Source organism: Convolutriloba macropyga, chromosome 13 (assembly GCF_964194025.1).
Source record: "Convolutriloba macropyga chromosome 13, txConMacr16.3, whole genome shotgun sequence".
NCBI lineage: Eukaryota > Metazoa > Xenacoelomorpha > Acoela > Convolutidae > Convolutriloba > Convolutriloba macropyga.
Window position 1 is genome coordinate 40,684,694 of NC_134480.1, and position 12,667 is coordinate 40,697,360.

General features: G+C 33.2%; 2 protein-coding genes across 3 annotated transcripts in view; one reads left to right on the top strand and one right to left on the bottom strand.

Moving 5' to 3' along the window:
* LOC142351427 (uncharacterized) overlaps positions 1-1,912 on the top strand; it is a 78,624-nt gene extending 76,712 nt beyond the window's left edge. For both annotated transcript variants that reach the window (XM_075403433.1, XM_075403434.1), the window contains one exon: positions 1,564-1,912. In XM_075403433.1, coding sequence (XP_075259548.1) covers positions 1,564-1,903 — 340 coding nt within the window. In that variant the 3' untranslated portion in view covers positions 1,904-1,912. The remainder of the gene's footprint in view (positions 1-1,563) is intronic.
* LOC142351416 (mitochondrial inner membrane protein OXA1L-like) overlaps positions 1-1,963 on the bottom strand; it is a 282,527-nt gene extending 280,564 nt beyond the window's left edge. The window contains exon 1 of the mRNA XM_075403422.1: positions 1,951-1,963. The gene's annotated coding sequence lies outside the window, so the exon portion shown is untranslated. The remainder of the gene's footprint in view (positions 1-1,950) is intronic.
* Positions 1,964-12,667: the final 10,704 nt, after the last annotated feature.

Consider the following 12,667-nt stretch of genomic DNA (forward strand, 5'->3'; position numbering starts at 1 on the left):
CGCTTCCCCTTATTATTGACAAATTAAAACTTGATTGCTTTGGACAAAAATTTATGACAAAAATTTAATAAACTTTTCTATAATTTTCGCACTGTTTTTGCTAAAGTCGAACATGAGAGCTCTTGACTACTAGTTTGACAGTTAAGTCAGAAATTACATTCAAAATCTTACATCAAAATCTTTCAAAAATTGATATCTATATTAGATTTTGATGTAAGATTTTGAACGAAAATTTTTGGATGTCAAATTCTGACTTTTAGATATTTAGATTTTTACATTTAATAGATTATATTCTATCTGAAATTTGATTTGGTGTCTGATAATTGTTTCAACAGGAATTAGAACTAATGAGTCATTTCTTAACTTTTCGCCGCAAAACGTACATTTGGCCTTTATTGACTGATTTGACCAAATCGTGGACAAATGTGACAATACCTCGTCAATGATTTATGTCTCTACTTTCCACGGTATTTTTGAGTTCAATTAGTCTGCAGCCGGCCAGAGCCCTCGATTTATTAATAGAGATCTAAAACATACTTCAGAAACTGAATGTTGTTAATTACAATATTATGAGTACGTTCAAAGCAGCGATTTGCCTTTTTGAACCGCGATTAGTAAAGTGAAGATTTTTTGTCTGTTTAAAAACAAATTATATTTTTTTATTGCTGTTGCTGTTTAACTGGTGCTGTGTAAGCAGTTTTCGTTTGACGATAACTCAAAAACACAAGTGGACAAGCGTGACTGATGTTTCCTATCAAATTTATCAAATTTGAACTAAATTCCACTGACTGTCACCGATTTTCACGCTCTCATATAACTCTTATATTAAATTTAAAGCATGTTTTGATGTACGTTTTGCAGCGTAATGAACCCGATCTGAAGACAGATGTTTACCTTTCGAGATTTTGTGTGAATCTTGAAAGATTCACAAAACATATTTTTAGTGCTTACAAGATTCATAAAAGATCTTGTAAGATTAGCTCTTTTCGCCAACTTTTGATAACTTGCCTTAGCAAGAATGTTGCTTTATCTTACAGCAATGACTTTTGATATCGACTCGAGAAACTCGTGAAAAGAAATTAAAATAATAACCAAATGGTAAGCATACTTGTAACAAAAATACAAACTGAATTTGTGCAATAATGCGGTTTTGTTACGCGAAGTTATTGTGCGGTTTTGTTAGTAAGAAAATTAAATTAGTGCATTTATTCTCCTGTTGAAAATTATTTTGCACCCACCAGCTATCTTTTTGAATATGCATCCAAATCTTTTTCACCGCTTCAAGAACCCTTGTTATATTTCAACTAACAAACTGCAGTTTCCTCTTAATTGCAAAATTTTTTCCAGATCTTCTCCGTTTGTGCCCCCCCCCCCTCCCAGTACGTTATGCGCCCCCAGTTACAGAGCACGTGTCACTACATGATAAATTATCATGTAAAAATAACGCAAGCGCGTCTTGGGGTGCAAATAATATGCACCTACTAAGCTTGGAGGGGGAGGGGGGCACAAACGGAAAAGATCCATTTTTCCATTTGCTAATAGCAATCACTGTAAACTTTTCAGGGCTGGCATCTCGACATTAAAGCGAAGTTACACCAATGTCTACAAAAAGTCAAAGTCAACTGACCTTCCGACCCCTGCCAGCTTCGACCCCAACTCACACCCAATAGGCGTAGCCCACCTTCCCAACGGTACGAGTCCCCGCCACGACACGACAGCTTCTCTCAAACTTAAGGAGTTCAAGGCGCCCGGGGTTCTTGGGGAACACAAGGGGGGTTTGAACTCTAGAGGTCAGTTAGCAGGTGTGGGGTCAAGTAATTTGGGTTCTAGTTCACTCCAGCAGAGGTTCTCACCCCCGGCCAATTTTCAGTCCATGTCTAGCAACAACTTTTCACATGGTTAGTTCTCTCGCTTTAACTGCCAAAATTGTAAATTGCAAATATTTTTTTAATTTAATAAGTTTTGTTGACATTTTCGTTCGTTTTTTTTTTCATAACTAGATTGAAGCGCTAGCGTAGGTATGCCGTAACGAAATTGCGAGTCAAGAGGAACAACAAAAAAACTCAATACCCGGGTCGAGGTTTTATCAAAAAATAATGTAAGATTAGCGGTGAATAGCGGTAAAAAAAAACTTTTTTGACCGCAAAGCGCCTGCATCTTTTAGCGTTGAATGCGCTGAAAGCGGCGAATTTTTGTAACATTTGCGTTGAATTTAGCGGTGAAAATTTTTTTTCACCGCATTCTACTGGTAACGGTGAATAATTTTTTTTTCACCGCATTCATCGCATTGAGCGCAAATCTTACACTTTTTCACAAATTCACCGCAAATCTAACATCTTTTAGCGGTTTTTAGCGGTGACACCTCGACCCGGGTAACTGTTTCTGTAAAAACAAAAACAAACAAAACAACAAATCATACCAACATATAATTTTTATCCTTTAATTTAGCCCTGGCTAATGGTTACAAGCATCCAAAAACGGGGGGAAAATTACCGGTTCGTAAGTCATCAACCAGAACCAAATCAAAGTTTAGACAAAAATTAGGCCTAACAAATCAGCATGGATTAATTAACAAGGAATTCCGATTAGTGGGCAAAAAATTGGAGCCATCCATGTCCGGCTTCTACGAAGGATATAGGAACAGCGAGATATCACAAGCTAACAAATGTAAGATAGGTATTACAAGGCTTTTAATTTTCAAAGGGTACTTTGAGAAACTGAATTAATTGGCATGTGAGTCTTCAATCTCTTGATTACAACCAGGAATTTACATGTTTGAGAGAAATAAACAAATTATTCAATTGAAAATAGTAAAGTTAACCAGGAAGTAACTGAGTTATGAGAGCGAATAGTAACGATTGCAAAAAATTGTAATGTATAGGTATACTGTATCTTAAAAGTTACATAAACTAACTAATTTTTCATGTTGTCATATCTGAAAAAATTCAATTTTGCTTGATAAACTCAGTTGTCCGACAATCTCAGGACAAACTCAAAAGTTTTTCGGATTTTCAAAAGTTTTTAGAAAGTTGCGGAATAACTGATGTATAAACAAACAGAATAGCAAGAGTATTAAAATTCACTGTTCCTTTTTCAGAAATCTTATTGAATCGGATAAATCTGCTAAATCTGATGAAATAAAGAAAATAAGACTTCAGATTTTAAGGAACAAAATAAGCCAATATTGGAGTTTTTACCGTTCTATTAAAAGGCTACATCTTGCAACTACTGCGATAGTCATCCATTTTTTTCTTTGATAAAAAATTGCAAATTCATACAACATATTAATGAGAAAAGCTAGTATAAACGGCCTCTGTTGCTTTTTGTGTAACTTTTAGAACGAATTCGAAATTCTTTATGTTAGTATATAAAATCACTGCAATAACTCCATTTTTAGTCTTCTGTTATGTCACAGTTTCTTTATGTCACCAAGTATATCTACTAAGGAAAACGAGAAAAGTTAAAAAAAATGTAAATATCACCAAAAACCCTAGCACAGCCTGAAAATAAAACTTCAGCTCCGCAAAAATAAAACTTCAGCAAAACAGCAGCTAATAAAACGATTTTAAAAGTTAACAAGGAGGCTCGGTAATGTGCCTACGCACATAAAGTTCCGACTCCTCTCATCCACATTCTTAACTTAATTGGCTACCGAGTGATGAAGAGATCAAAAACTTAGATATCGTTCAATAAACAACCAATGGAATATAACAATGCCACGCTAGAGGGCCGATGACAGATTTTTTATAATAGAACAAAAAGATCATTAAACAAATCAAAAAAACAGACATTATTTACGACCACAACTCGATGTCTACAATAAAAAAAAATCATAACAAAATCAAACTGGCGTCAGATAAAATCTAAACAAAACAGTTTAACCTATACTTCATTAGAAAAAAATGGGACCGGTTCTCTGGTTAAGAGTTTGACCAAAAAGTGAAAAAATAGCAAAGAGGCGCACAGTTAAAAAATACGTTTCTATTTTTGGCAACAATTAACTTCACAGCTATTCATGTCATTAGATATCACCTGAAATCACTGAAATTTTATTTATATCTCCATAGGAAGCAATTGAGACATACCAGAATCCAATCTTCAATTGCGCAAAATTTTAAAGCCAATGGGAATTACGATTATAGTTATAAACCAAAAAGAAAACAAAAATCCTCTTGAATGTACAAAAATATAAAAATCTCAAACATTTTATGAGGTCTCGTAGTAGAAGTGGTAAAAAAGCCGAGGAACGAAATTGTGAAGCTTAAAATTTTACAAGGGTTTATTTATACATACTTCACTGCAAACAAGTTGTGACCTGTGTTTACAAAGATTGAACTACAATTTGACCAAAAAAACCATTTTATAAAATGAGAAAGCTCAGAAACCCAAATTTGTTTTCAAAAAATATATTTCCAAAAGTCATAACAGATTTAAGAATTCAACAAAAAGCGATGGATTAAATTGCAACACGGCAATTGCGTCAGAAAGCCAATTGCGTCTATTGATAATGAGATCACGCCACGATCCCACAGAATAACAAATACATAACAAACACACAAGGAAGCAAAAACTTCAAACAGTTCTACATCACACTATTCAAGGCACTATACTTATAAGATGTTACACACAAGAATTGTAAATTATCCTTTTCTCTTCATCTTGAAATCAACGAGCCTTACCTATGAAAGGACAACGTAGACACGACAACAAAAAGAAAACCGAAAATTGAACAGTGTATAAATTTCGAAAACTTTTTTTTTCGAAAACAAAGGGTCGAAGCAATCAGTCGCATTACATAACAAAGCGCAATAAAAGTGGATGAATCATCAAACATAATTGAAACTCATAATTAGTGAGATTGAGTTACATGGTGACCAAAGAGAAAGCCAAAAACGACAGTTGAAAAAAGATGTTTTAAAAAGTTTTAATTTGAAAGTCATTAAAACAAATAGCTATCAATTGAAATCTTTATCTAGGTGGAGTTATACGTCCTGGGGAAGCAATTGAGACTATCGTTATGATTTCGTTGTACATCTTTTTTTTTCAAATGTTTTCTGTCATTAATTGAGCCCTGATTTGAGATTCTAGTCAGTAATTTACATAAAAACATGTACATAGCGGAAATGTTTTGAAAAAAAGGTCGCGCCCCATTTAAATCTAAAAAACTTTTCATCGTAAGGATGCACGGTGATGTCAAGATCAGCTCAGATATTGCTGTGCGTAAAAGAAAACATTCAATTGTTCAATTGATTGCAAAACAGATCAATTTTTAAACAAAATTTTCAGTGTGTCAAAAAATAAGTAATGCTTTTTTTGTAATTATCGAGTTTAAATTTGCTAAAAACTTGCAAAATTATGATCCAGAAGACTTATAAAGCCAGCGGGAATAAAACTAGCTCTTCTGTGAGCTTGAGAAGATTTCGACCGCAGTTTTAAGGTGTCTACTTCCAGCAAATTTAAAGCAAGTGGGCTAAAAAAAGCAAATGTGGTCCTTTTTTTCTCGAAAAAAAGTCTGATTTTTGAAAAATTTAGCATAAATTCTATCCAAAAAACTCGGATCGAACACTTCAGCAACCCTCTTTTATCTTTAGAGATGAAATAAAAAGCAGTACAGTTAACAGTTTTTATGTTTGTTTAGGAAATTTACAAAAATTTGGTCAAAAATACTGAAAATGTGAATAAAAACAGGAATTGTTCTTAAAACTTTAAACCTCGATAACTCCCTATAAAAAGCGAAAAATGAAAAACACTTTTTTATTCCGTATTCTACGCTGAAATGGCTTTCTAATGATACCACTCACAACTCTTTACGATGAATATATCGACCGGCCAAAAATGACTGAACAAAAAAAACCCATTTGAGTTTATAATTCCTCCCTCCCCACTAAAGTGGGGTCGGAACAATAAGATGACGTATGACCTTAATTTAGCAGCAATTTGAAAGATTGGCATAGTAGGTATCATTAATCTTTTATAAAGGTAGAATTAAAAACTGAACAGACAGCAGATTTTTGTTTCAAAATTTTTTATCCCGTACAAATTGTTTGAAATATATCGATAAAAATTACCTTAAACAAAATTGAAGTTTTTGACCTGTTCATGTCTTCTGAAATTACATTAGCTGTTTTGATATGGCCAATTTGAATCGCAACACAATCTGCATGCTGACTGGAGATACAGATTTATAAATGTAGAAAATTGGACAAGTAATGATGGTTGAAACTTAATGAAAACTATTTTCCTCATGTTTTCCACCCCTCTATCAAATTTTAGAGTTTTCAAGCCATCAAATAATTGAAGCGCGCAAAAACTTATATTTTTCTTGCGCTTCAAGCAATATGTTCGACATAATATGAAGTTATAAAAATGACACTGAAATGGCTCAGGTGGAATAGATAATTTGATCTAATCCAAATTTTGTGTTTCTTCAACTTAATTTTTGTAGTTAATATATATAAACTGATCTTTTCGGGCTCACTTCCTGTTTTTGATTCTAAAACCATTCAATATGAAGATATATTTTTAGTGACAAACTTAATATTAGTATTTTCCACGATAGAATAATTGTAGAATAATTATACTCGAATTCGTCAATGTTTTCCACGATAGTTGTCAAGTCAATTAGGCAGAAATGAAAAAGAGACTGATAGACATATAATTTCACAAAATGCCGTCGCATTAGTAATTGCAGATTCAAAAGACAAATTCTAAACTACCTCGTTTCGGTAAAACAACTCGATCTTTTCCGTTTGCCCCCCCCCCCCCCCCCCCAGTACGTTATGCGCCCCCCAGTTACACAGCACGTGTCATTACACAGTAAATCATTATGTTAAAATATGGCACGTGCGTCTGGGGGTTCAAATAATATGCGCCCACTAAGCTGGGGGGGGGGCACAAACGGAAACGATCCGACAACTCTTTGGAAAATTTGGCTTCTAAATTGTACCTTCAATGATTAATAAAGAAAAATGGGATGCTCGTTTCAGACTTATTGAAGCTGTGGTCACTCTTTTCCTCAAAAACCCCAAAATGTGCCTTTTCCTTAATGTCCTATAATGTCAACATATTTAAATTATTTTAATACTTTTTTTTTTTTGAATGCAAAGATTTGTTTTAAAAAAATATCGTTTACCGCATATAGTAATCCATGTCAAGCAGTAATTAGCCATTTTGTCAGACTATATTGAAGGGATTTCTGATAACACTGTAACTCAATTAGACGAAGTTATTTTGTCTCAAATTTTCTGATTCCACTCGATGAGTTCAGAGCTGAAGATTTCGCTTTGTTGAAAGAGCTCTCGAGTAAAAGCAGGAGACGGATTGTATTTTCAATTCGAGTTAAAATTTGATAGCAAAACGTGTGAAAAATGAACAACTAATTTTAACGAAAAATCTCGATCCAAAAATCGACATATGTCTCGTTTTAAAACCAAATCTAAAACTATAAAGATTTTCTAAACACAAGCGAACTCTATTTAGTTTTGATTAGACTTTAAATTCTCACTTTGGACGATTAAATGAGTGCAGCATTTAAGAAAGTAAAACACAAACGAGCTCTTCAGAACACCAGTTGGATTTTTAGCATTCACAGTAATTGAGTAGATGTAAGCAAAGTTTAGCGAAAAACCAAATGAGTTTAAAAGCAAAAAAGCACAAAATTCAAAAAATCTAGTTTTACAACACTGAGAGGAAAGGGGAAAAATTCTTTTTCAAATGAAAAATTGATGTCCCTTAGTTACAACAGATGCTACAAACTCCAAGCATGCATAAAATTTTGTCACGGCAGTATATTAAACATTGAGATCATTCATTACTCAGACTGCAACAAGCCTAGAGTGAAAAACATTCGAAGTCAAAACTCAAAACTTTACTATTTTTTTGAAGCAGAGTTTCAAAGTAATCATTACCATAAACTACAAAAAAGACACATTAGATAGACCCTCTTAGAACATTATCAAGAACTTTCGGTATTGAGGATTAATAACAATATAGCAAAGAAACAAAAAATTGATAGATTTACTTATTTCTAATGAAAACACGTAGTGTCAGAATCAACAAAATCAATAGTGGCCCACAGACCAATTACGACAGCATCATCTATGTACCAATATGACACACAAATCGCATTTGGTAGACTCAGTTGTTCATATTTTATGGTTTAAAGTTTGATAGATCGTTAAAAATGACAGAAGTGCATACAAAAAATGGATAGTTGCAGTGATCATTTTTACTCAATTTTGCAAAATCTAAAGAAAGAGAAATTAGCTATTAAATGATATAAACTCTCATATTCGAAAGAAAAAATAAACAATAACCCTAGTAATAACTTCAATTTCTTAAAAATATGTGTGTTTAAAACTTTAAAAACCAAAAACAACTCCACGGAAAAACTTTCATTTTGAAATTACTATGAGCTATTGGAAGCAGTAAGAACGTCTTGTTAAAAAAAAATAAGATGCCCATCGATAAATCAACATTGAGGAGTAACATTCTTTCCCATAATCTGTTACTGTTTTTGAAACAAATTTCAGAACATTTAGCTGTCAGTTGTACACTCAAAAGTTTCCCTAATAATTCTGTAGAAAACCTTCGTCTTTTTTGGTAATCATTTTTCAGGATAAGTCCAACTGTAATTGTACAATACACAATTTTTCCAAGAAACCAAATGAAGGAATAAACAAAAAGAGACAAAACTAAATATTTTTTCCAAATTTTTACGAAACCGAATTGCATCTTTCTCCTATAATTCTGATTAGCTATCAAATAATAAGAAGTTTAGTTTAGTTCCGATATGCCAATTTTTGGACTTATGAAGAGTGCAACAAATGAAAATGAAGGGCTAGACAACAAAAATAACAGCAGAAGAGGTCAGAATTTTAAACTCACTGATGCTTTTTGGAAATGATAAGCGTACAGCAAAAAAATAACGATGAACTCAAGTAATTGAAAATCGTTGTGCTACTGACATCAATGGGACCTGTCATTACTCAGACTGCTACAGACAGCAAAAAGTATCTGTAACCAAAAACTCCTGACAAAAATTGACAAACTTATAAAAATTTTTATTAAAATGTGAGAAAAAAAATCAGTATTAAAAGTGAGACGTTCATAAAAACCCTAAAGACCGAACTTTGAAGATATTTTTTATCACACTCGAAGAGCTTTCTAGTGATACCACTCAGAAATCTGTACGACAGATATTTCGATCGGCCAAAAGTGATTGAACACAAAACCAGTTGAGCATATAGCTCCTCCTCCCGCAATTGAGGTCGGAGCAACAAGAACTAAGTAACCATTCAAAAGCATTAAAATTCAGGCCAGTCATTTTAAACAATTTTTCAATGTATACAAAAACCTTTATGTAAAATTCGCCAATTATCACAACTCGGCACGTTTTTCCTGTTGATTTTGTGTGTGTTGAACAATTTGTCTTTTTCGGATGTCTGGGAAACTAAAAGTGTCATTCGACACATTAATTGCATGTGGTGATTTCACGCAATGACGCTTTTACAAAAAAAGATAAAACTATTTTGTTAGCTTCTTCCCTCTGAAAATTTGAAAAGTGACAAGCATAATGCTAAGAATGTAAAAGTTGTTTGTTATGAACTAGGAGGCGAGTGGTCCCATTTCATTCACGATGTTCCTGACTCTGTTCGGAGAGCGACTGAGTGGAACAGATCCTGAGGAGTCCATCCACAATGCCTTCAAGCTCCTTGACGAGGAGGGCACCGGACGAATCTCCGAGGACAAACTCAAACGACTCCTCACCTCCATGGGAGACAGGTAAACCAACCGCAAAATTCTTCCACGATCCAGTTGCTATTTTAGTCCTTTGAGATGTTTTTAAAATTATTATCAATGAGAAACTTTTCAAGTTGATTGATTATCTGGCGAGTTTTTAATTTGAACTTTTCAGTTTTCGCCTAAATAGCTCCTTCCACTTTCCTTAACAGAAATGAGTAGAAAATTTAATTAAATTAATAATCTTGAAGGCTTAAAGGACTACAAATTCTTAAAGGTTCAACAATTTTGAATTTATCACAATGTTTTTAATGATGCTTAACCTCATTTTGATTAGCTGGTCGGATCCCTCTCCATAATGTACTAAATATATCGTACATAACATACTATTGATCCCTATCCTTTGTTTCTGAAAAGGTCATCAAAAAGCAGTTTAATCCGTATAATAAACAAAATTTTACTACGTCATCAAAATCAACCAGCTTAAGAGCCAACAAGTGATTCGGCGGCATTTTGAGTTTGCGCATTTTGTTCCTGCTTCTCACATCATCCGACATTTTCGAATTCTAACAAAATTTTGTGAAAACCAGAAAGGTAACAAAGACTGTTTTGTAGCAAAAGTCATGAATATGCTCTTATTTCATTTTTAGTACATGTGTGGAAAAATTCCGAAATTCTCAAGACATTTTTTCCACTAATTGTCCGTTCAATCAACGTAAACAAATCCCCTGAAGCATAATCAAGGCAATTTATTGAGTACCAGTTTTGCAAAAAAAATGAGGAAATTGTAGTTTTTGTAGCTTATTTTGACTGCCAAAATTTTCTGGTATTTTTTGTCAGAGTTCAAATAATCAACTGTCTTCTAGTTCCCGAACTGTAGAACATGTAACTGCGTACTTCTTTTTAGACAATTTCGTGGGAGACAGAAACATGACAAAATTTGACTTGAAAGGGAAATAAAAAATAACCCCTCAATTATTTGAACCGAATTTCTTTGCTTTGCAAAAAACCAAGTAAGAAGTGTTCAATTAGAGAAAAAAAGTGTACCACAAATTGATCATTGAACGAATATTATATGAAATATGAACGAATAGTAATAAATATGAACGAATAGAAATATGAACGAATAGTAATAAGAAATTGATAAAAACTAATTTTGATATATTTTTTGATGAGGAATCTGCGTAAATTCAATAAGTAGGAAAATCATTGTTCACAACCGATCATTGTTTTAAATATTAGTTCAGTTTGAATAATCAATGATCCCACTCGTTGCCATCTTGGCTAAATCTTATTTATTCTATTTTACCTGTAGTCGCTTCCAAATTTCTCATGCAACTGATTTACGATCCATACGCTGAGAAAAAAAATTGACCTCCCATCGTAAAAAAAATAATTCAATTGAAAATATTTTTCATGAAAAAATGCAAGTTCTTGGAACATAAAAGAACACTCAGGATGACTCCGTGATAAAAAAATCTTTAATGAGTTTATTTTTTACTAAACTAAATTGAATTCGACAAAACTACTAAAAAAGATCAGGTGACCTTGATAATTTTAAGTAAAATTATTTCTTGACCAGCAGCAACCTAGCAAAATGTCAAAAACTCTGGCGGAATTGCAATTATACACTTATCTATAAGCTATTTGAAAAATGGGATCTTTCCCTTTTGCGACCCTCTCCCGCCCAGCTTAGTGGATGCATACTATTTGCACCACCGACTTACGTGCCATATTTTTTACATAAAGATTTACTCTGTAGTGGCACGTGCTCCGTAAGTGGGGGTGCATAACGATTTGGGTAGACACAAACAGAAGAAGATCCAAAAAGGTTGACCAAAAACATAACGTAATTAGTCCTTTTAGCAAAATAAAATATTTTGAAACAATGCCAGTACTAAAAATTTATTGATTGAAGCCCTTTTGACATAAGGAATGACAAAAACATTAGAGCGATCATCCCATAATGGATGGCTATGGCGCAAATTGAGATTTTTAGGGATGATTTAGATTTCCGCAAAGAAACGAATGCTTAAATGGGCAAAAAATCTATCGGTCAAAAATTGTGCCAACTCACGATAGTAACAATGAATCTGCGCACATTTTAACTTTCTTTAAACTTTTCAAAACAGCTCATAAAAAGATTAACAGCGGTTTTCTAGAATTATTTGGATCAAATATGGGGAAAATGGCAGTAGAATGTGGCACAAATGGTCACGAAATTTTAAGAACTAGTATCTGTTTTAGAAGTCTAATTTGCAGTTATCATCAGAATTTTTTTTAATTGTTTTTTTTTAATTGTTTATTTAGATTAAAGCCAGGAATTTTGTTCTGGTTGACTGAAGAAAAATTTTGAAGATTTGGCTCAACTTAGTGCAACTTACAAAAATGGAGCAAAATGGGCCGCAAAAAATAGTTTCATAAGTCGTCAAAAATGATTAAGTTTGAACAATACTAGTCTTTGCCAGGCATGAATGAACAAATTAAGGGTTTTGGATTTTGAAGGCCAAAATTTTTAAAAATTATCTTATAGTTGCGTAAATAACAATATTCTCAGTTGCTTTAATTTATTATAAGGTGACAATTGCTCAAAGGAGTCTCAAACAAAAACGTAGGGCAAATCCAGTTTGATAACACTCTCTCCGATATTTCAAAATTGTAAATTTACTATACTCTTAAATATGTCAATTCACGTTGGCAACGGCCTGTAATTATGGACCCTCAAATTTAATAAATCCTAACACTCTATAATCTTTCTAATAAAATTAATTAGAATTTTTCTGGAAGAAAATTGATAGGCCATATTGACTCTGAACAAAAAACCCAGCTGAGTATTACTCCCCCAACGTTGAGCCCAATTAACAACAACACATTGTTGAGCCGATGACGCTCTTTAATTATTTCTCGTTACAACTAGCCAATTGAG